The sequence below is a fragment of the Rhinolophus sinicus genome, linkage group LG04, assembly GCF_036562045.2.
Source record: "Rhinolophus sinicus isolate RSC01 linkage group LG04, ASM3656204v1, whole genome shotgun sequence".
In the NCBI taxonomy this organism is placed as follows: domain Eukaryota; kingdom Metazoa; phylum Chordata; class Mammalia; order Chiroptera; family Rhinolophidae; genus Rhinolophus; species Rhinolophus sinicus.
This window is the reverse complement of record NC_133754.1, coordinates 164976899-165002924: the sequence shown is the minus strand read 5'-3', so window position 1 is coordinate 165002924 and position 26026 is coordinate 164976899. Positions and strand designations below refer to the sequence as shown.

Here is a 26026-nt window from a genome sequence, read left to right as displayed (position 1 = left end):
GACATGGTTACACATAGATCATAATTTCTAAACACAATGTTAGTAAAACAGAATTTATTTTGTAAAACAGGACCTGTTATATAAAATGGCACACAATCAAGTTATACAAAAATACAAAATTTCTTTCTGATTATACAGTTCTAGTTGCAAATGATAATTAGAAAGGATTCCTGGTGGCTTCCAAATAGTTGAGATTGCGAGCATATGGATCAGGGAGCAGCAAAAGTCCATCATGTTGGGATGTCCAAGTGAGTAGAAACTAATTTCCAAATTCAAGCCTTCCGTCAGGTCACTTTGGAGGGACACCTCCTAAAATAGCTAGCTGCTGGAATGTCTTCTGTTTTGATACCCATCTTCCAGATTTTTGCCAATCCTAAATTTAGTTCCCAATATTTCTTAATGTCCAAAATCTGTGTGGCTATGAAACAGAAGGTATTCTGAATTTTCTTAGATGATTTGCTCTCTCACCTATTTGGATAATTGTTAGTTATGTAATTATATTTATTCCTTTCAAATGATATAAAAGAGTATAATGGTGCTGTTTGGCGATGTTAGATGGTAACTTCTGGAGAATTATTGATTCAAAATAGCTACTCTCACAATGTTGATTTTCCAGATCTTGCCAAGACATGAGCTCTTAATTGTGTGTTAAAAAAAAATCAGACTCTTATTGCAAATATTCTGAAAAATCAGAAATATTACATGAGCTTTGAAAAGAAACCAAGGCATTCAGCAAATTTCAGCCTAGCTAGAGTAAAGAAAACGAATACTTAAAAAAAAATACAATTTACCTTTTGCAGCAATTTAAAGGTCCAACCCTCTGAAAGGAAGCACATTAGCAAACAGCTGTTGATTAAGCCCTCGTGACATTAAATGTACACATTTCCATAAAACCGGTCTAATTCACTAATTCTGGTAGGAGGCAATGCTTTCTTTCAAAAGATTCTCCTTCTATGGAATGATAAAATGCTGAGGCTATTTTTTTTTTTTGTACAGAGCCCGTATTTAGTGCAATAAGTTTAAAAAATTTGCTCTGAAATATTTACTTTACATTAACAAAAATAGCTTCTTTTAAAAAAATTGTAACAAAAAGGAGTTATCGCATAAACAGATCATGAATTGTTCTTAGCAAATTACATTTTTTTTCTTAAAGCATTCACCATTACAATAAGCAGAATAATGGAATATTAGCCATTCATATCTGGTAAGCTTCAGGAATTAAAAACAAACAAAACCAAACAACCCATAACCCATCCCCAAACAAACAAACAAAAAAACAAACACTTGAGGATCAAAACATTAACCAATTTTCAGTTAAACATTGTAGAATTTTGGATGCTTCATGAATTGCCAAAGAAAGGAGCACCCGCCCGTTAGTTTTCAGATTTTATAGCAAGCATTTGAATAAAATGGCGATCTAGCCCTAAATTACTCAAGTTCCTCCAATGCAGGAACCCAAGCACTGAAATTTTCAATGCTTTGTGTTCCCTGTTTCTCTCCCTTCTTTATTCCTCCAAGCATTACTTAATCTGCAGATCAATACACAGAAACGTAAAGGCTAAACTTGCTGGGTGCTCCAGCTTCCTTTCAAATCAGGCACACAAATGTGTGGAGGGTGCTACTGAAGTCAAAAATGAAAGAAAGACAAACCATAAGAAAAAAGTTTGCATAAGAAAGATTATCTACCCTTCTCTTTTTTTACCTACTCTCTTATATATAAGCATTAGGGTAACTACAAATACCTGAGGAGTTGGTTACTTTTTAATGTTGGCTGACAAATGCGTGAGCGGTTATGAAAATTCCCCTATCGGACCCACTTGCATGTTTCTAAAAGTAAAATGACATGGCTTCTTTGATTGGGGAAAACTGACTGGAGTAATTCCTTATTTATCTGAAAGCATACGCCTAGTCTCATCCCACTAGGATGTATGCATCAGTAAAATAAGATCTTGATTTTATGCACACATCAGGGAAATCACCCCTGAATAAACTTTAGACAGAGAATTCGGTACAACAATTTTACCTAATTTAAATAACTAAAGTTAAAATCTCCTCTAAGTTATTAAAAATGTTAATCAGATATGAATCTTAACATTTCCATTAAGACAATTACAATTGAAAACATTAAATGACGGCAGTTGCCTTGTAAAAGCCACCCGTATGAAAGGAGTACATGTTTGACAAAAATAAGCATAAAAAAGGTATTAAATCCCTGTTCCTTTTCTCTGATTTTGGCTGATTATGGGTGTGTGTGTGTGTCTATATATATATACATACACATATATACACACACCCACACACACAAATACATAGTTATGTGTATATATATTTTGGAATGTCAATGGGTTCCATAATGGTCGGCTAGGTTCAAGCAGAACTTGCTCCCGAAGCCTAGAAAACAAAGTCATACAGAGTATAATCTTAGACAATTACCATTAAAACAAGATCATGAATGATGGTACAAATACAAAACGGACAGATATAGCAACAAGGCAAAATAGACTGAGACTCCTCCTCCTCTGAACCTATAGTCCAAGGGCTGAAATTCATATGAATGTTGGAAATCACGCTGCCCTCTGGGTAATCTCTGACAAATGCAGAGAATACTTCTCCTGACTATATTGCTATAGTGCCCAGTTTTGGTTTTTTTCTTTCCTTTCCTCTGTAGCTTCTTTCTTGTACAAGCACATGGCCAGAATGTTTCTTTTTTTAAACCTCTATACCACATTTGGTAAATTTTTCTAAAATCATTTTCAAAGAGTTAGAGAAAGACCTCACAAATCTTCAAAGTTTCTTTAACTAGTAAGTTGTCGCAAAAAAATGTCCAAGAGGAAAACCAGGAGTACTTATATTTAGTTCAATGATCCCTCTGTCAAAAGAAAAATATAAAACCTCATTTTCCTGAATATTATTTTATAGACTAAAAATAAACCCTAAATTAAAATATCCCACTCAGGAGGAAGATAGACAGGGAACTCAAACAGCGTATTTCTACAGATATGGCAAAATAGGTCTGATGCTTTTTTACAGAACTTACATCTAAGGGAACACCATGTGAATTAAACCAAGCAAATACAGGACACAATCGTAAATTCTACCATCTCCCAAATAGTAGGGGGTAATTTCTCAGATAATCCTAAGGACACATAAAAGATAGTGGTGGTGGTAAGGGGTCAACTCTTACCATGTACACTGTGGAAATGAGATAAGAATTAGAGGTACTCATGTGCTTAAAAAATGTAACTACCCTGTGAGCAACATTTTACACTTCTGAGTTTTTTAACCACTTAAAACATCATTCTTCGGACCAAATGCTACAGTGTCCAAAGCACCAGAAGAACAATGAACATAAAAGATGTATTTGGGGACAAAGCTGAGGGTTTTGCAATTAATCTGCAAGCAATGAACTGATGAGCAACAAAAAATAAAAGCAAAAACTGAATGAAGATTTTAATGCATTGTTTAAGGGTCATTAACTTAAAACTGAAAGCAATATTAGGGAAAACTAATCTTTCTAAATTTTTCGCTTCTGGTAGAACGCCACATAACCTGGGCATTCTCCTCGTGTTATTAACTATGAATTAGGGGTTTAGATAAGAGAAGGTATACTTGCATTCTGGTCTACCACAATCCATCTATCCCTCAAGAATACAGAAATATATGCCAATTCGTGGTTAAACTAGCTAGTCTTACACCTCCCAATATGTCTCCCTTTCTTTAAATGCTTATTACTGCAGAATAATTTACTGGAAACTCCAACCACTGGAAAGACAGAAAAGGGTCATGTCATGCCACTACAGGGTTGGCAGAATCTTCACTGCAGCCCCCCTCAGCCTACATGAAGTAAGAGGGGTACAGAAAGAAGGGGTAGGGAGGCAAGAGACTTGACTGGAGGTTTTGCTGATTGATGCCCCTTACACACTCAATTCTTCAATCCAGTTCAGGCTAATGTACACGTAAAATTAAGAGCTATACGACCATTCTTCATCCTTTTACCTATGATTAGAGTGATCTGTGCCTTGGGAATCTAAATATTGATATTTTGCTTTCTAATCATCAATGCTATTGAGAGCAACACCGAAATAGTCACTGGAAGAAGTTACAGAGGAAAAGAGTTTATATCTAAACATTCTGCTAAGACTTTAATTTAGGTTGAATATACAATCATTTTGCATATATATATATATATATATAGCCTTCCCCACTCCTTTTAAATGAACGCAATTCCTTTATTCTGACATACTTAAATGGGCTTGTTTTATACTATATATTTCTTAAGTTGGAACACTATGACTCAAACCATTTATCAAAGTATAAAGAAGAGTCTTCCCACTTTTGGGCATCATATGCAGTCAGAAAGCCCATTGCTTAAAATTAACTCTTTAAGAGTATAGGCAATTTTATTATATTTTGAGATAAACATGCTATTTAAGAGCAAGAAATTTGTAAAATAAGCATTAATTAGAGCAATATATGCAAGAGACATCTATTGTTATGCAGTGAGAATGTTCAGGGAAAAAGCAGCTCAGGATTCTCTCACACTGATTAACTTTAGGTTGCTTTTTTCAAATGAAAATAGAATATATGTGTCACTGACCAGAGACAATTTATCCTTCTCACAATTAAGCTGAGGTTGGAGAAGACCAGGTTTTCTTACTGAGTGGGAAATGCGAGTGTTGATGGAAATAGACTTGCTTGCTACTGAAAAATAGCTTCAGAAACAAAGAAAGTACAATCCAGGCAACAGAAGAAAGTCAGCAAAGAGGAAAAGACAGCAACATAAACAAACCGATATTAAAAAATGGGGGAATATGGATTTTAGCAAGTTGAAAGGAATTGCTATTAGCACCTTCCAAAACGATACAAAACAAACCGTCAGTTCAAGTGTACAACCAAATGTTCAGTCCCATGAAAACTAAACACTGACAGTTAAAAAGAAAACAATAGAAACAGCAATTTTACCTTAGGGATAAAAACATCCCCTACCCTGCCAGGACCACTTTTCATTGTGACAATGATGTTCCTTTCAGCTTACTTTTACAGAAGGTGGTCTCAGTTGTGACAATAATTCTGCCATCCAAGTGATGGGTAAACACACAAACAGAAAGAGCAACACATCCTGCGTGATACAGATAACAAAAGCCTCTCCTGAAGAAGTGCAGTCAGTGAAGACAGAGAGAGAGAGGAAGTGAAAGTGAAATTCTTGGAGGCTGGCAACCTCCTCATCTCCACCTACCATCGGTTTTAGCTCTCTGGCATCAGCGACGCCTCCCTTACCAGCTTCTTTCACTGCTTTCCTACTGTTTTCCACAAACTCCTGCAAAATAAGGATCAAATGGCATAAATTCTTAGGTCCTTTCAGATTTTGGTTGGTAGATGAATGCTAAAGAAGATTTACAGTTTTTTTACTCAGTATTGGTAAATGGATGGCCTAAAATCACAGCAATAAATAATATTTAGTAGCACACATAAGCGCTGTTAAATGTGTAGGAAAGGACTGCAATCTGTTGGTATGAAATCCTTTTTGCATTCATCCATTGTGACAATCTCAGGATAATGTTAAGAGATACTGTTAGTTCTGTCCAAAAGAGAAAATACCCAATATTTTTAAAAAGACTATTTTTCCACTCTTAGAACACTGTGTTATTTGTTGTTTCACTTTGTCCATATCACGGTTAAATGGAACAACAAGAACGTTTTACTCCATAAGCCTCCTCTTTAAAATAACCCTAGAAGGTAAAACAAAGCCTTAATTCTGCTAAGCTCAGCAAACTGTTTTTACCAAACCATAAATAAGCTCCTTTAAAAAAAAGTCCATCTAGATTTGAAATTACTCCATAAAGCAGGTAGACAGGGAGTAACAACCAGAGAACTTGTGTCAGAAGTGGTAAAATGGGATTACGCCCCTAAGGAAACATTTATATCCTGTCCAGGTTTATAGAGCACCTCTTCATTAAACATACTCATCATTCTTACAGAGAAAACTAAAAGAAGGAAAATGGTATTGTGTACTTTGCTTTTGATCAGTGGCTTAAAACACAAAAACAAACTCTTCTTCTAAATGCCTTAATCACAAAAGAGAGGCAATGCTCATAGGTCAAATTCTATTATGGAAATAACCAGCTAGAATGATAATTTAGACATTATGAGAATGCCCAAAATTTGGTTGATAATGTTCTTGGTAAAAGAGATAATCATTACCAAATAGGTCAGTTAAATTGCTTGGTATTTTGATGATTGGGGAAAACAAAAAGAATCTAGCTTATTAATTAACACATTTATTTTAAATAAAAAAATTTTAATTTATTTAAAGTAAATCCATGCTTCTGGAAGATGATTTGTTATTTCACTAATGGTTTAGTCTTCAGTATTAGCAACTCTTAAGATAGGAATATGTCACAGCTCAATAACCAAGTACTACTATGAAAAAGCATCTTTAATTTGGTAGCATTTGACATTGATGATAATAGTATTTAAATTAGTACAGTTTCTCAATTTTCCAAAAGTTTTAATTGAGGTTCTAATATAGGGAAGCTGCAGAGGCTACTTCATTCTAAAGAATCTGAATATAACATCTGTGTAAAGGTTCAGATCTTGACTAAAACAAAACAATATAATCTACCAGTCACAGGTCTAATAATCTGTATTCATTACAAAATGGCTTTACTTTGGCCTGGCATACTTAGCATAGTGAGTTTTAATGGAGTTGACAACTATAATATTTGGAAAGTTGGTGGATGGAGAAATACAGGTAGGCGCTACAACCTGGGAAATAAGACCTTTTGTCTTTGAGCCCCACTTCAGGAAAGAGCACTTAGAACATCAATGGTCCAGTGTTCTAATTCAAGGGCTAAAAGTCAGGTTTAACAAGTCACTTCAGACTTGTCTAAGTGCAGAGAGGGGGCAGCAGCATGGAATAGTGTGAGCTCAGGTCTATTAACTGGTGTTGTTCTAGCTAGGTGGATTTTCAACGGTCTCATCCATGCCAAGAGGGCCTTCTTCCCTCATTTCCCCAAGATTAATTTCATTCAGGAGCGTTACGGGTTTAATTCTGAATTAATCTGTTGCATATAATGACAATTGAATATAAAGAATGTTTCGCAAACTATTTTTATTAGTATTTTTGCTCCTAAAGCAGTCGAGGACATCGGGAGTACTTACCATGAGTACTTTATCCATATAGAATTCTCTGCCGGGGCTCCCATCATTGTATTTTGTATCAATGGCAAAACACAAGAATAACACATCCACTACCATTTCATAAATGGACAGGAAGCAATGAGCGACTAGGAAAGCAAAGAGGCAGACGATGATCAGAGGCAGCACCCATACTGTGTAATCCTGATGGTAGTTGAGCAGCATAATCCCAGCCAAACCTGTGCTGCAGACGATCAGCACCTGAGGCAGAGAGAACAAGGGCCACAGTTAACATCCTGCTGTAGAAAACCACCCTTTCTTCGTCTTGTGCAGACCTGAATGTCTCTTTACTATTTACAAAAGATGGTCGCATGAGTCCATCCCATCTCAAATTAGAAAGTACAATCCAGGGATAACATATACACACGGAGTTACACATGTATATCATCGAATATAAATTAAAAAAAAAATCCTTGTTGACATTAAAAACAAGTTTTCCAAATGTGATGCTTGTTTCCTAAAGCTTCCCATATTTAGCACCTATGGCAATTTTAAAGATAAATATATGCATATATTAAAAACAAGACATTACACATGCTTTTAGCACTCGGAAGAAAATTACTGACATTTCAGGGTATTGCTATGTATTTTTTTCTAAGCACTTTTACGTTTATGAAATAGTATTATATAAAAATATCATTAAAGGCTCCTTATTAATATTTATAATATCATTATACATGTTTCATAAACACTTATTCAGCTACATAATTTCACCTTATGGGTGATTTAAAGTTTATTTAACCATTCTCCTACAGTTGGAGACTTACATTGTTTTCAGATATAAATAATGCTGCAACAAACATCTCTAAGAGCCTTTTCTTTATTTCGTATTTTATTTCACATAGAATATGTGGCAAATTTAATATGATTTGCCATGAAGTTTAGATTTGGGCTATCTATGAAGAAACAGGTTGCCCAAAACATCCATGCTATAAGAAGAAAAGAAACAGCCAATTTGACTCTTGTCAAGAACCACCTACTCTGATGCTTCATCACCTCATAGGCAGTACTTCACAGTTTTTGTGGTTCTTTTAATACATTTTATTTCAGCTTTTCAATAACCGTATGAATGGTTTATGGCAAACATTATCAACCTCATTTTATAGACTGGAAAACATGCTGGCCACCCTGCCCAAGATCACAGGGTAGAGGAGCAGATGTCACTCAAATAATGATCTTATGATGCTAACTTCAGTGCTCTGTCCAGGTAAAAACTGAGCAAATACTTGGATAGTGATACAAAGCAGTAACAGGTTATACTGAATCCTAGACGCACTCTTGCCCAGCCCTTTACTTGGCCTAACATCAAGTTTAAATAACAAAGAGAAAGAGGAATTCTCTAGAATTACAGCAGCCTTTCCTTGTCCAGTGCCGAGGACAGCCAGATAGAGAATTCTTCTTTTGTCTCTTCCCTACTATTTATCAACATCAAAGCATCTCTTATTCACTATTACCTTAACCAGGTGTTGTAATGCATTAGCTGATACACCAGTTATACTATAAATTGATCCTTCTCTCAGATGATTTTAGGGAGCAAACCTGGGTCTGCCTGAGATTTGGAAGACCTCACCTCCATGATTTTTGTGGCCAACTTACGAATATTCTCTTATAGTGACTTATTTTCTGGGGTAATTTCCACAGATAGTTAATCACATCCTTTTTTATTTTCATTCCTTTGGTTTCAATTTTAGAATGAGTTATTTCTTACACTCTTCTTCTAACTTTTTACATCTACCCAATGGGAAGACTGAGGTTCTTTATGCTTTCACTATGCCACTAAGTTTAACCACATTTGGAATGTTAACGTTAAATATAAGTAGAAGGTGTGGCTCAAACAAATTAGATGTTGAGGCGGAAAAGGCTGGATATTGTCACATGAGAAACAACTTCAAGAATTAGCGATGTTCAGCCCAAAAAGACAAAGAAATGTAATAATTACTCCCAAATATTGGTGCAAAAGTAATTATGGTTTAAAAGGTTAAAATAATTGCAAAAACCGCAATTGCTTTTGCACCAACCTAACATAATGAAAGGGTACTACACACTTCTCAAACTATTAGCAGGCTAGGAATTACTTGGGGGAGTTTGTGAACAATGCAGATTCCTGGGCCCGCCTCCCCCCAAGAGTCTGATTGCTTGGATCTAAGATGAAGCCCAGCAGTGTCCATTATATAAAAGCATCCCAGATGATTCTGATACAGTCCACAGCCTACAAGAAGATCTAAGTCAGGGGTCTCCGTGTCGGAGTACTCAGACCCAAAGGAGTGTTCAAGAGAATCACCTGTGATGTCTACTCGTATTTCTCATGTCTTTAAAATTTCTTTTATACTAAGCTTTATAATGCATGTATTAGTAAAAGCTATACAGATATCATTAATAAGTAAATGTAAATACGTTGAGGAAGTGTGCACACATTTTTTTTGGTAATAAGATGCATGACTTCAAAAATTCTAGAAGATAAATTATTAGTGATACAGTAGAAGAGATTCATATACAGGGTAGGATGTGAGAAGGAGGACAGAAAGGATGCTAGTTTTGGAGTCAGAAAGATGTAGCTCTGAATCACGAAGTTAGTACTTCTTAGTTGGGTGGCTCATTTACCCTTTCGGAGCCTTTATTTTTATCTTTAAAGAAGACACAATAGTAACTACATCCCATAATTGTTAAAACAAGCACTCTGAAAGCATTAACACAGTGCCTAGCAATCTTAGTTTCTTTCTTTCTTTCTTTTTGCCACCCTAAGTCTTGCATTTATGATGATGCCCTTTCCCCACGGAACCCATGTTTTCAAAGATTTTACCAATAACATAACATTTAAAAGTAATAATTCATATTCTCATTTTAAAAATTAATTCAAAGCCAAATCGTCAACCAGAACATATTCGTATTATAAAAAAGTATCAAATAGAGGAAAAATAATTTCATACAGAAGCAAAGAAACTTCAGATTTTGGGGTTTTTTTGGTATAGCATTATTGGGGCAAATATTCAATATCTATTAAACTTAAAAATGTTTGAAGAGCTTCTAAATCTCTGTTCTTACCTTTGAGGACCCGGTAGGCCCGTGATCACAAGTCACAAGCCACTAAACTAGAGCTAGGTCTCTTCCAAATCTAATTTACCATACTCCACAAAACCATTAATGACCTACAGAAATGGAATCCATTACATTGTCTTCTGTATTCTTTTTAAACTCAGGGTTTTAAAAATTAAATTATAACATTTGAGACAACTGTGAATTTGCATGCAGTTGTAAGAAATAACAGAGAATGATCCCATGTACCCTTATCTAGTTCACTTCAAAGACAACATCTTGTAAGACTGTAGACCACTATCACAACCTGGACCTTTTCACAGTGACACAAGCAAGACACAGAACATTTCCATCATCACAAGGAGATTTCACTTGAACCTTTGATCTCTACCCCTACTTCCCCAAACCCCATCTCTAACTGGGCAACCACAAATCTGTTTTACATTTCTGTAAGGTTTTCATTTCAAGAACGTTCTATAAATGAAATCATACAGTATTTAATCTTCTGGGATTGGCATTTTTCACTCAGCATAATTCCCTCAAGATTTATACAAGTTGTTGTATCAATGGTTTGTTCTGGACACAGTCTTTTATAATGTTTATTATGATTTAGCTAGTTGAACTACCTAATCAGAAAATATTTCTGCACACTACCAACCACTTAATAGTATTGAAATAAGTTCTTTTCAAAAGATTTACTGTATTCTGTGACCAGAACTATATTTTTTAAAAAGGAAAACTAAAGAATCTATCTTAGACTGTTGGAAACCCAGAAGATTTTTCTTTCCTCTTATTTTTCTCCTTGTTGGATTTCTTCATTAAAAAAATGTTTATCTTTCATGGTTTTAAAAGTCAATTTTTAACAATATTATAATTATATTATTCAAAATTATACCTTTCGGGAAAGCAATTTGGCAATGCATATCAAGTACCCTATTACGTACTCTGACTCATTAATTCCACTCCTAGGATTCTGGCTTCAGGAAATAAGTACTGATGTGGACAAGGATTTGTATACAAAGGTTTCACTGCAGCATACTTTACATTAGTAAAAAAATGAGAACAATTTAGCTATGAAAGAAACTGAGGGGCTTGGTTAAATAAAAGTTACAACAATTGTATATATAACCAACACTCAGAATAGCTCCAAGGACATCACTAAGTCACACTATAAATATTTGTTGAATGAATAAAAGGTTATGATAAACCTAATGAAAAAATTTTGACAGATAGGTCACTAGGCTGCTGAAAAACTCATAGCCAATTTTAAACCACTGTATTTTATCATCTATATATTTTTCCATTGTGAAAGGAATGCATAGTTAATATATAGAACTTTATCTTAATGATAAAGTAGGGGGAGGAGTCTGGAATAATTAATATTTTCAATATCCAAAGACAATCTTTATTACTATTTTAAGATACTAACTTTCATGTTTTATACACTATTTATTTATTTATTTATTTTTAAGGAGGGCGCAGCTCACAGTGGCCCATGTGGGGATCGAACCAGCAACATTGGAGTTATTTGCACCATGCTCTAACCAACTGAGCTAACCAGCCACCCTATGCATATATTAAAACAGTATTGTGATAATCTAGCAGCTTTCCTCAGCTTTTTCACTTATTATATTATATGCATTGTCATATTATAAACTCAATAAAAAACATGATTTAATAAGTGAATAATAGTCTGTTGATTATTATTTTCCACCATTTCTCTATGGTTAGGCAGTAGACAGTTTACAATTAGTCACTATTACAAAATAATGCTGTATTTTTTCTGTTTTTAGAATTGTTTTAGCAGTGGTTTACCATCATCAGGATTACTGAATCAAAAGTCTTTTTTTTTAAAAAAAGTTCTAAGGGCAAAATTGTCAGTTGAAGCAATTATAGCACATGGTGATTCAAAACTTAGAAGCCAGACCTGAATTTGAACTCCAGCTCTGTCACATTCTAGTTCTCTAAATTTGGGCAACCTACTTAGCTGTTTAAACTTGGGTTTCTTCTGCTAAAAAATGGAAGATAAGAGTAACAGCTCACCTTACAGGGGAGGCCAAATATAACTCTTAGCACTTCCCTCAGTACCTAATACCAAGCAAGTGTTCCAATCAGTTTACTAAAATCACCATAATGATCAACTGTTGCCACTTAGTATAATTTTTTCCCTTATTCCTCTATATGGCTTCTTATTTCCCTTTTATTTTAATTGCTCTGTGTATGAGGTCTGACAATTCAGTTCATGAACTTATCCTAGAAAATGTGCTGCATACATCATTGCTGAAAACTACTGTGGTCACCTTCGAAGGACTCCCCTTGGGAAGCTATGCACCGATGCCAGAGCCTAGTTCACCCTTCAAAGCAATTTTGGAAGTCTTTTTTCTGGAATGGCCATCAGAGCTGTCGTCATATTATCTATCCTTGATGTCCTGAATGTCATCAAAATGTCTTCCTCTCAATATTTCCTTTGTCTTTGGGTAAAGAAAGAAATCATTGGGGGCTAGATCAGGTGAGTATGGAGGATATTCCAATAGTTATTTGCTTACTGGCTAAAAACTCCCTCACAGACAATGCAGAGTGAGCTGGTGCATTGTCGTGATGTAAGAGCCATGAATTGTTGGTAAAAAGTTCAGGTCGTTTTCGTCTAACTTTTTCTTGCAGCCTGTTCAGCACTTCCAAATAGTAAACTTGGTTAACTTGTTTGTCGAGTTGGTACAAATTCATAATGAATAATCCATCTGATATCAAAAAAGGTTAGCAACGTCATTTTGACTCTTGATTTGGACTGACAGAACTTTTTTGGTCGTGGAGAATTGGCTGACTTCCATTGTGCACTTTGATGCTTTGTTTCAGAATCGTAATGGTACACCCATGTTTCATCACCAGCGAAAACACGGCTCAAAACATTGTCTTGACTATCCAAAAGGTCTTGGCAACCTTTGACTCTCCTTTGCTTTTGTTCATCAGTGAGCTCCTTCGGGAACATTTTTGCACACACCTTTCTCATGCCAAGATTTTCAGTTAAGATTTTTCTAACTGTTTCTCTGTCGATGTTAACTTGGTCTGCTATGCCTCTCACAGTCAGCTGACGATTTTGACACACAATTCGATGAATTTTTGCAATGTTTTTGTCAGTTCTGCTCATAACTGGCCACCGTGACCTCTCTTCATCAGTGACACATTCTCTCCCCTCAGAAAAATGTTTAATCTATTTGTACACTGCCATTTTCTTCATGGCATTATCGCCATACACTTGGATTAACACGTCCCTGATTTCACTTCCATTCTTGCCAAATTTAACAAGAAACTGAATGTTTGTTTATTGCCCTAATCCAAGCTCAGACATTCTCAAGACAGCACACAAAAACATGCAACAACAATGATGAACACCACTCAGCAAAACACTGCCACATGTCAACATGAACACAGTTGAGACACTGATATACCAAGGTTATGAAATAAGCTGTGTGTACAGAGCTGCCAACGTAAGCACACGGTGGCAAGTTCGTGAACCTAATTGTCAGACCTCATTTTTATTTTAAGGTGCTTCATATCTTTCTTAGCAGTAGGGATAAATTATAAATATGCAAAAAATAAGCAAAAATTCTGAAGCTTCCCAGAACTAATCATATAGCATGTAAATGATAGTAGCAGTTAATAAGTGTCAGACATTATACTGTCTTTAACAGTGGATTAAATCATTCAATTCTTTCTATAAAATATCTCCTCTTATTGTAAAAACATTACAAGAACAAATGCAACAGTCATAATATAAGTTTAATTAGAACTTTTATAAATAACCATCTGTATCATTTTAGAATTCTTTTTAGATGACAGCTGCTTAAGAACTTAAAACCGCACAAAGCTATCAATGCCTCTTTACACCAAATATTTTTTCCTTTCAAAAACATTTCAAAGCGCACTGACTTTGAAAATGCCACTAAGTGTTCAGTAGCAAGAGAATTTTAAGAATAGCATTTGATAAAATACTATTATGACAATGAGTAAATATCAAAGCAATACGAAAATGTATGCGACGTAATGTGAAGTGAACAGAGCAGAAGAACAGGTATGTATGCTATGATTCTTATACTATACAAATATGAGCCTATGAAAAAAAAGTGGGAAGGAATATGTAAAACCAGTAAGTTAATAGGTTCCAGTGGTGGTGTCTTTTACTTAACTCAGGTTTTCTGAGTATTTTATGGTTTGAAATACAGATACAATAAAATCTAATTATAATGTTATCTATTATTTTACAGATTTTGATAGTATTATAGAATAAATGACCTCTTCTCAGACACTTTTAAGGACAGTTAAGTCTCATTCTCCAACAGCTCTATTTTAAAGGGGTTCATATACCGTACAATGACGGCTAACATTCCTCAAGAACTTACAATGTGTCAAGCAATGTAGATACACTACACGTATTAACGAGTCTACTCCTCACAACCTTAGGGCTTTGGCATTCTTATTATCCCAAATTTATAAATGAGCAAACTGAGGCACAGAGTGGTTATGAACCCTGCCTCAGGTCACACAGCTAGTCAGCGAAAGAGCCAGGATTTAAATCTAGGCAGTCAAGCTCCAGAGTTAGCACCCTTAACCACTACACAGACTTTCTTAATTCTTTCCAGTTGAAAATACACAAGGAGAAACACAGGCAAAGTACTTAAGCACTCCGTGGTTAAAATCAGTTTTCCCATCTGTAAAAAGATAATAATAGAGGTGCCTTTATAAATTTGTTGTGAGGGCTACATGAGCACAATACAAGTAAAAGTACTTAGAAAAGTGCCTAACACGTATGAACGGCTTTGTAAGTGCTTGCTATATATTAAGTTACTTTTAGTTTTTTGGTGGGTTGGATATTTTTGAAAAAAAGAAAAAATAAAAAATAATTTTATATATATATATATATATATATATATATATGCATAAAAATTTACTGTATGTCTCAGATATATACTTGGTCTTACCTTGCCTAAAAATAACATGAAATCCCCCACTGTGTTGATGGCAGCCACTCGCAAAGCATTCTCCACGAGAATGACAAAGGCATCCTTTGCCGAGGTGCAGAAGTTGGTGCTGTTGATAGCTGTGGCTGTATATGCATTCTGGACAAAAGCAAAACAATATTTTCATCAACAAAAGTAATCTTACTTTAAGATATAAAACAAGCATCATTAAGCACAGCTTAATAAAAAATATTTCAAAATTAAACCCACGGTTTGGTGAGGTATACATTAAGATTATGCACAAGAAAATATGAGATATGTAACAAACAAACAAACAAACAAACAAACAAACAGACAGACAAACGAAAACCACCCTGATACGGTAGAAAGAATTTTTTTCAGTTGCCTTAGTCTTGGTCCTTCAAAAACATTGGTGTTAACTGAAACACATATTAACTTTTCCAACATCCATTCACTTCTTCCCCGTCTTAGTAAATCAAAAATAATTTGGCCTTTCCTAGATGTCTCAGGTTCATCACTGTGAATATCAGTGATGCATTATTACCATCTCAGTGATGCTTTAAAAGCTACACAAAGATGTAAAGGCATCAGATTGCTGTGTTGTTTTATCTGGAACACCTACCATCTCCTTGGTGCTTTCTTCTATGCTGTCCCTTCTCACAGCTCTCGTAGTAGATAGCTGTTTGTTGCCCAATATTTTATACCCTGCCATTCTGGGTGCAGGACCCAAACTCTCATTTGAGAAAACAGCCTTCCTCATTCTCTTAGAGTCTCTGTGGAGGTGACACTACCTTCAGCTGTGGGGGTAGGTAATGACGGGTTCAGAACTGGCACATAAACTAATCAGAGCCAATGAAAAAAACAAAAAGATATTCCCTTGGGCTTCGGGGAAAAAGAAGTTTCCTTTTTCATTGATAGGTGCTCCTGACAGAGAAGCTTTCTCCTTTTCCTGGCTATTGAGATGTGAGGGTATGGATTGCCATGGCTGTTTTGCCAATGTACAGGGGAAAACCTGGAGCTGCTGGAGGTCACAGTTTGAAGCTGAGGGGGAGGGAAGCTAACAGCACGGAAGTCAGATCACAGAGAAACCAGGTACTTGCACTTGGTGATGATATTTACGTCATTAGGAACTGGACAGATTTCTGGACTTTTCAATTACAGAAGCTAATAAATTGCTAAGAATCTCTCCCCCTCCTTCCTTCATCACTCTCTCTTTCTTAGGCCAGACTGAGCTGGCTTTCTGTCCTTTGTTGTACCGAGTCCCAGGTGACACACTTTCATTCAATTATACCTGGTTCTGCTGCTCAATGTCCTCTCTGACCCACCAGGCACAGACTCGGATTGTGTTTGTCCTTTTTCATATTACATTTTAGAATAGCATGACATTTTTCTGGAGATGTGAATAAGTACTATATCAAGTATGTCTGAGTCTTAGAAAAGTATATGGACTTTGTGGCTAAAACTTTTGGCCCTGAGTTATTTTTGGTTTTAAGTATGGACTTAAGAATTATTATTGGTGGGTCCAAAATGTTAAAGTTACTGGAAAACTGCTGGACACAAAGGGTTTACTTTATATTGTGTTGTCTATAAAACTTTAAATACTGAGCTTGGGAGAGATAGTCTTTAAAGGATGAATGTTCCAATTGTAGGCCTGTTAGTTATTAGGAACCTGGTATGGAGATGAGGTGTGAGTCATCAAAAATTTAATTTGCCATTACATGATCAAATTTATTGATTTAAAATACAGAGCATTTCAGGGCCAAGAAAAGATCACTATTCTGAGAAGATCACTACTCAAGGTTCATAACCTTTTTTCAGTAACAGAGCAGTAGGAACCTGTGGTTCTTTCTGAGAAACATAGAATGATTTTAATAGATGAAATTCTATCACACAAATTGTAATTAATTATCAGAATATATTACTACATTAAGTTTTCAGGTGTTTTTATCTCAAAAGCTAACATATACGATATTAAGTTTTTCTATTGGCATTCATTTCCTGCTTGTTCTCTTCTATTGTTATCTTGCCAGTGTTTATCATTTTAAAAATAGTAGCTTTTATATTAAGGTCTTTAATCCATTTTGAGTTAACTTTGGTATATGGTGACAGCAGTCTAGTTTCATTCTTTTGCATGTGGCTTTCCAATTTTGCCAGCACCATTTATTGAAAGGGCTTTCTTTTCTCCATTGTATGTTTTTGGCTCCTTTGTTGAAAATTACTTGCCCATATATTTGTGGGTTTATTTCTGGGTTCTCAAATCTCTTCCATTGGTCTGTGTGTCTTTCTGCCAACACCATGCTGTTTTGATTGCTGTCACTTTGTAGTATAATTTGAAGTCAGGGAATGTGATACCTCTGACCTTGTTCTTGTTTCTCAGGATTGCTTTGGCTATTCAGGTTCTTTTGTGATTCCATATAAATCTGACAATAAATTGCACAGAAGAAAGTATAGGTACTAAAGTTATGGAACTTGGGTTTAGAGAGGATTTTATGAATTTGACCTCAAAGGCAAGGGAAGTAAAAGCAAAATAAATGAATGGGACTATATCAAACTAAAAAGCATCTGTACAGCAAAAGAAACCATCAACTAAACAAAGATGACTCAACCGAATGGGAGGAGATACTTGCAAGTAACACTTCCAATAAGGGGCTAATATCCAAAATACGTAAAGAACTCATATAACTCAACAGCAAAAAAAACAAATAATGCAATTTAAAAAATGGGCAGAGGACCTAACAGACACTTCTCCCAAGAAGACAAATGGCCAACAGATATATATGCTCAACTTCATTAGTTGTTAGGGAAATGTAAATCAAAACCACAATGAGATACCACCTCATACCTGTTAGAATGGCTATTATCAACAAGACAAGTAAAAACAAGTGTTGGAGAGGCTGTGGAGAAAAAGGGACCCTCATACACTGCTGGTGGAAATGCAAACAAACTCATACAGAGACAACTATGGAAAACAGTATAGAGGTGCCTTGAAAAATTAAAAATAGAATTACCATATGACCCAGCAATCCCTCTTCTGAGGATCTAACCCAAAAATCTGAAAACATTTATCCATAAAGATATATGCTATCTATATGTACCCCTATGTTTTTTGCTGCATTATTCCAAGACATAGAAACAACAAAAGTTTCCTTTGACAGATGATTGGATAAAGACGATGTGGTACATATATACAATGGCATAGTACTCATCCATAAGACAAGATGAAATATTGCCATTTGCAACAACATGGATGGATCTTGAGATCATCATGCTAAGTGAAATAAGTCAGAAAGAAAAAGTGGAGAACCATATGACTTCACTCATATGTGGAATATAAAACTAAAAGCAACAAACAAACAAGACAAACAAAAACTCATAGAGAGATAACAGTTTAGTGGTTACCAGAGGGTAAGGAGGGCGGAGGGTGGTAGAAGAGGGTAAAGGAAGTCAAATATATGGTGACGGAAGGAGAATTGACTTTGGGTGGTGAACACACAATGCAATATATAGATAATGTATTATAGAATTGTACAGTTGAAACCTATATAATTTTACTAACCAATGTCACCCCAATTAAATAAAAAAAGATATTAGGCACCAAAGAGTTAACTACCTAACAGCAGTGGCCCACATTTCTTCATCTTCTACAAAGCTCTTTTTGAAACATTCCACAAAATGCCTCAATGACATCAAAATAAACCATACTATTGATCTTGTGTAATAGCAACTCTGCCCTAGATGCATCTATTTTCAATAAACCGTAACTAGTTCCCAGTTCTCATCAGTTCCCTATGTACAAAACATTTAACAATTTTTCTAGAGCAGGGGTTGTCAAACTACTGCCTGTGGGCCAAATCTCTCCTGCTGTCTACTTTGCAAATAAAGTTTTATTGAAACATAGCCATCTTCATTTGTTTACATATTGTTTATGGCTGTTTTTGTGCTACAATGGCAGAACTGAGCTACTGTGACAGAGACTATATGGCCCATAAAGCCAAAATATTTACTACCACTATTCTAAGACATGCTCAAGAGACTAATGAACCAGTTACAATGGTCTCTCGGTATCTGTGGGAGATCGGCTCCAAAATGCCTGATGATACCAAAATCCAAGGATGCTCAAGTCCCAAACATGAAATGGTGCAGCATTTGCATATAACCCACACACCTCCTCCCGTATACTTTAAATCATCTCTAGATTACTTATAATACCTAATACAATTAAATGCTATGTAAATACCATGTTTCCTCGAAAATAAGACCTAGCTGGACCATCAACTCTAATGCGTCTCTTGGAGCAAAAATTAATATAAGACCTGGTATAATACAATACAATACAATACAATACAATACAATACAATACAATACTGGGTCTTATGTAAGATAAGACCCAGTATAATATATAACATAATATTATACAATATTATATTATATAATACTATATAGGGTTTTATATAAGATAAGATAATATAATACTGGGTCTTATATTAATTTTTGCTCCAAAAGACGCATTAGAGCTGATGGTCCGGCTAGGTCTTATTTTCGGGGAAGCATGGTAGTTGTTCTACTGAACTGTTTAGGGAATCATGAGAAGAAAAAAAGTCTGTACATGTTCAGTACAGACGCAACCATCATAGGCCTTACTACATAGTACACATCAGCAACGAAGTACCATCCCCCCACCTCAATATTTTCCATCCGTGGTTGGTTAATTATGAAATGTGGAACCTGCAGATACAGAATCCTGGGACACACAGGGCCAACCGTATTTAACAGCAGGTTTTCAGAGGAAAATACCCTACCATATTAACTACATATACATTGGTTATGAGGGGCTTCCTAAAGCATAAAAAGCATTATACTGTCTAGAATCAAGGATATTGGATAACACACTTAAGTCAATTACAGACTGTCTTAAATCCCACCCCCTCAATAAAGAGAGGCAACTCTCTTAACTGTGCAGTTTCTACCATTTGCAGTTTGAACATGACTTTCCTTGAAAGAGGAGACAGAAGAGAGGGTCCACACACTCCATCTCTCTCCTCTTATCATCAGGCCAGCTGACTGTAGGAGTAGGTGCAGCACTTCCTAACTAAATTATAAAAGCTTTTTTGTTGCCCTCATTAGTTTTCAGAAGTGTCAGTTTATTTGAGAACTGTTGTAATTCCTCCTCTGCTGCTTCTTTCTTCTTCCCCCCACCCTGCCCCACTCATCCCATCCCATCTACTTTTACAGCAGAAGCCTATTTATCTGTAGACATAGAAGGAGGCAGAAATTATTTCTTTTCTCTACTCCCCAGTTCCAGGGTAGCATTGGCTCAGAGAAATTTAGCCTTCTTGGCAATATTCCTACAGATCTGTGCAACTCCTTTGTATTTAACCTAACTGAGAACAGTAAGTGGATATTTTATAAGCTTTCTCCCACTCCCAGGGCAGTTAGATGAGCTGCATGTGATACACCAAGGTCAAGATGACCTCTTCAGGAAGAAAAACGTGCTGCAGATCACAGCAGGTCAATAAAATTTCTCTCCGATTCTATACTTCCTAGTCTAAAAGGATTCACGCTAAGGTTCTCAAGAAATTCTGAGGCCTTTGCAGCTTTCCCTATTAACTGCTCTCTGAGCTTTCTGCAGACTACTTAGTTGAGATTTTTAGAGCCCCCTCACCTTCTTCTCAGATAGCCTTCCTGATCTTGCGCTAAACTGCCCACAGAAAGGTATCACTGATTAACATTTTGCTCGTGCCCAACTTCTGCTCAGGCAGGACATAGGCTGGAGACTGTTCAATTCCCAGAGCAAAATAAAAGATGATCACCATCCAGGAATCTTTCTAAAAGGATGCCTATTAGCCCAAGTGGTCACTGATAGCATTTTTGTGTGACAGGATTCAGTGAAAAAGTAGTTATCATGTGGAAGAACTATGTTAGGGCAGAGGGTCACCATCAGGTAACACAGGCAGGCCTGCTTGGGCACCTGTCCCACAGCACAGCTTCCACACGTTCACACCTTCTTTCCTTTTCTTTACTTAAGGACCTAGAAATTCTCTTAAAGTTGAAAATATTACATGTAACTCAATAAGGGCAAACTAGACAGTAATGGTAGGAAAAGGGGAATAGGATATGTGCAACTCTGTGTGTGGATCAGTATATATTAAATAAGGGAAAAGGCAATTAAAATGATCCCTTTCTTATTTTGAGGGAGGGATGGAGGGGACACAAAGTCAAACTTATGCCACAGATTTCATTCAGTTTGGTCCTAAGGTTTTAGACTTTTTAAGAGTCATCAGGATTAAACCTATGTTGCAAATCTTAAATCGATTGCCTTTAAAATCATCCCTTGTCTTAGTTTATAGCATGATACATGAAAATGTGAGATGCTTGCATATTCTCTGAAATAAACTACACTTCAGTTTTCTTTATATTGCACAAAACACGTATGTATTTATACAAAAAGCAGTGTGTTATCAGGGCAAGAGCTAGGCAAACTTAGATTTGAAAACTTTCTCCACCTCTAGATTATGTGATCTGCCTGGATGGAGATGCCAGTCTCAATTTTCTCATCTATAAAACCGAGGAAGTGAGCTTTCCTTACAGAGTTGCGGAGAGAAACTGATAATGTACATAAAGTGCTTAGTATAGTATCAGGTAGTACGTGCTCAAAGAATATTCTCTACAACTCCCACTCATGCTAAGTAGAGAAAAGCTTTATAACCTTAAGAGCTTATCAGCCAGAGAGCAGATACCCTCCAGTGTTACGTGTACTATCTCCAAATAGAGCTAAGGTAAACCATGGCCCGAGTAATCCAACGCCCAAGAGAAACAGATTCCTGCTTTAACAATCTCTCTACCTAAAGTGAATTCTGCCTGTTAGATATATAGTCACCTTCACGTCACATGAAGATAAGCATCCACAGAAACAAAGGGCAGTTCACAGTTCACTCTGTTTATTTGCAAAACTCTAATACCTGTGCTGCCATACTAAATGGCTCATTTAAAAACTTGAAAGCTCTTTTTTGAAGACAGCTGCATTTCCCATGCTGTGTGGCACTGGTGCATGGTTTGGGATTGGGGACTTCATCCTTTGCTGCAAAACGACTGGCCTACCACTCCACTTCCCTAGCGACATGCTCCTTTACTATTATCTTCTAAATCCATTAAAGCAGTGGCAACAAACTAGTGGCCCAGAGAACTGACATTGTGTGGCCTAACCACTTGTTTGCTCTGGCTCAACTCCAAGTTATTTTTTAAGGAAGAATTAAAGAACTATGGGTTAGGGTAGACAGCTTCTTAGGGAAAATCAAAGATGAAAGGATGTGAACTACGGGAGAAGAGAGAAATGTCTTTCCTAAGAGAGGACTCCTAATGATAGTTTATCCATGCATTACAATTGATTAATAGTGAACCTCGGTAAAAACATGTCACTTTTAGAAATAATAGTATGATTGAAATAGGTATACTTGATCAAGGTACAACGTACAACAGCATGAGAAAAACATTAACATCTTTAATTAATCGCAATCATTTTATCTTGGAAGAAGAAATAACAAACCTATCTTTGAAATGAATGTTAGATTTATTTTAAAAATATTTTACCTGATTTAAATAATTTAGGCACTTTTCAAGACACCAGAGGCAACAAATGCAAGATTTCAACACACATCGAGCACAGGCATTTTCCTGGAAAGAAGGAAAAGTTGAAATAATTAAAAAAACAAAGAATCAAACCATCATAAAGGATACTCTAAATATTAGAAAATAAGTAAAAATTAAAAAAATCACAACCTACGCTTCAAAGCTTCCACACCCTCTCTTTTTCCCTCAAAATGTAATGGCTAGATTATTTTTAATCAGTTGAACATTTATTTAGTACCTATTATACATACGATACAGTGAGGTATATAAGACCAGCAAGGAACTTACAACCTAGTAGGAAAGTAAAAAATGCTAAACATAAAGAAGGTTAGAATCAGAATATGATATGGATACTGATGCTAGGAGAGTGGAAAACAGAGAGAGACAACATCATTTGGGAGGTGGGAGGAATGGAGGAAGTTTCTAGGAAGAGGCGGCATTTGAGCTAAGTTATATTGAAATGCATGTTATTTCCACAGTCAAGGACAGGGAAGTGGTTCTAAGGAGGAAGGTGTGTGAACTGACACAGAGGAAGAGAAGCACAGGACACTTTTGGAAACCAGTGATGAGATGGATTTTGCCAGAGCATATGGAGAGCAAGAGTGGGGGACAAGGTGGGAAGAACTGGATTCCACTTTGCTGGGACTTCGAAGAAAACATTCGCAACTTTTTACTTAAAACCTCATTGGGTGCTCTACTACATACAGAACTGAAATCTGGAATGTGCCCACGGAAAGTCCAGAAAAGCATTTTCCCCTTACCTTTCCTTTCAGCTGGCTGTGAATGTACATAAGGATCATTCGTGGAATTTTGACTAACGTGATGATGAAAGATCCTTTTGCCACAGTACCCAGGTGATAACGAATCAGGCGATTCACGGATGCCAAAATAGGTGTAAATGGCAAATTCCTTTTATCCCTATTTGTAAAATAACCAAAAAGACAATGAAAACAAAGGCTAGACTAGGATGGAAACACAGGAATGGTTTAGAGTCCAATGCAGTAAAAAATTGGTTCATTTTTCTTATTCAGAGCTTTATGACAAAATGGCAAAATAATATAGCACAACAAATATAAATGCTACAGGTGTACCATATAAAATTAATGTTTCATTTCTCTATGGTAGTTTCATGGAGTTCTTATGCTCTAATATTTTAAGTTAAATAAAACTGTGCTTTGAAAGCTCTTATTAGTAAATACTTATGGAGTTAATTGTATAGTCAAAATATTGAATTTAAAAAGATGTTCAGTCTAGATCTGGTATTTCATTATAATAGAAAACTAAAAGGCCCACAGCTTATATTCAGCTCTGAAGTTAGGAAAGGGAGTCACACAACTGTTCTGATCCAAATTAAAAACGCTTGTTGTCCTTTGATGGGCTTTTATATAAAGCAAAAGTACATAAGGCCCTACTACAAGATATTCTTCCGCTAAATATAATTTATGTTATACCATGGCCTGCCATTTTGATTAATTTTTGAGAAAGTTTTAAAAAAGTGTAAAGAATAAAATAACGGCCTCTCATTTTTCTACCTTCCAGAATGATCAACTATAACATTTTATGATACTCACTTCCAATTACTTTTTAAAGAAATGAAACTCTTCGAAGCCTCAGTTCCATTCCCTCCTGGCACAATCACTTAGATGATCTTAAGTTTCCTGACAAGTATAAATTCTCACCTAGTAAAATAGTATGTGACCACAGCTCCCGCCACTGTCATCTGCTGACAGGCTAGGATGAATTCGCTGATCCAAATCAGGCCCACCACGTGGTACCACCACATGTACTGCAGAGGCCCAGACACTCTGAACTCCACAAAGCCTTGCTCATTCTGAACAGCACTGCCTAGGAAAAAAAAAAAATCAAAGAAAAGAAGAAGCACATAAAGTGTAAACCAAAAAATATGGCTATTAAATTCAAGAGATTAATCTCATTTCCAACAATAACTTACCACATTATCAGTTATTTAGTTTAGGCATGAATTTTCAAATACTTCAATTTTCTTTTCGGAGCTATTACTTGGCCAATAATTATAGACCTAAATTACTAGCAAAGTACAGAAATTCATATTGTATTCAATTGGTGAACGTGTACGGAAGGGCCAGAGAAGTTACATACACATTTACTACCCTTACACCACTCCTCACAATGAATTCCATTTAGGTGTAACCTTTGATATTAAGTATGGCTACAAGCAAATCTCAGAGTCTATAAACTATCATCACTAGGCGCTCTAGCTAGATTCAGGTCATTTGCAAACTAGAAAATCCCAAGGAAGCAAGCTGATCTTTAGCTGTAACTGGGATTTGAGGCAACGCCAAAGTGGCACTCCATTCATTAGTTCATCACAGGTTGGATCCAAATGTCTACGTCAGCATCTGAGTCAATATAGCAGCTTACTTCAAATCCACAACCATCCCAAAACTAGGGTGCAATTTCAGGTTTTATCTGGTATACACCCACTTTGCTAGTACGATCTAAAAATCATGACTGGAAAACGAGTCATTGAAGAGCCATAACTGCTACTAGTTCTGATGGCTGTTAGACTATAGTCAATAAATATCTGAAGAATTAAATCTCTTTGATATTTTAAATATTTTAATGCAAATCAGATGCAGTACTAAGAGAAAGAAGCAAAATATCTTCTTACCAGTAGTGCCAAGAAAAAGAAGAGTCATGATCCAGTAAGCCCAAAACAGGACAAGAGCAAAGAAAGTCCAAAAGGGTTGGAAGACTAGCAGTGGCAAGTGGATGAAGACCTTGCCAGCCACATGGAACAAGGCGATAGTGAGAGCAACACGCTTGCGCATAACCAACATTATCAGGAACAAGATAACCTGTGCGGAGAGAATGCAGGGAAAGGATCCGGTTACTGTTTTAAGTAGTGAAAATAGAAACTGAACAATGGCGGATATTTTTAATGTAACCCTTCATTCTAAATCATGGAAGTTTCATACTCTGAATCCAATAATACTTTATCAGTCTGCTATCCCTCTTGTAGCACTTATTTTCAATTGCATATTGAAAATGTCCTTTAAAGCTAAATAAAGAGGTTTCTCAATTTATTAATAAATCCTAGAATTATTCTACTTTTCCTTTCTCCGCTCCTTAGGAATCAAAATGTGGTGTTTGTCAGTCAGGATGAGACACTTAATTTACTAGAATAGATACATGCTTGTCATTCCGAAAAGTAG

The 26026-nt window shown here is 36.0% G+C and overlaps 1 protein-coding gene across 3 annotated transcripts in view; it reads right to left on the bottom strand.

The window, feature by feature from the left end:
- The window catches only part of SLC44A1 (solute carrier family 44 member 1), a 178524-nt gene that overhangs the window by 36848 nt on the left and 115650 nt on the right, over positions 1-26026 (bottom strand). Inside the window, exons 9-16 of one of the 3 annotated variants that reach the window (XM_074330782.1) lie at positions 25483-25669; positions 24512-24677; positions 23594-23750; positions 22794-22877; positions 15207-15344; positions 7162-7398; positions 5237-5317; positions 38-2391 (exon numbers count right to left, since the gene is read on the bottom strand). In XM_074330782.1, coding sequence (XP_074186883.1) covers positions 2368-2391; positions 5237-5317; positions 7162-7398; positions 15207-15344; positions 22794-22877; positions 23594-23750; positions 24512-24677; positions 25483-25669 — 1074 coding nt within the window. In that variant the 3' untranslated portion in view covers positions 38-2367. Of the gene's footprint in view, positions 1-37; positions 2392-4972; positions 5318-7161; positions 7399-15206; positions 15345-22793; positions 22878-23593; positions 23751-24511; positions 24678-25482; positions 25670-26026 lie in introns of those variants that run through there. The other 2 variants (XM_074330783.1, XM_074330784.1) reach the window with 2 other exon arrangements.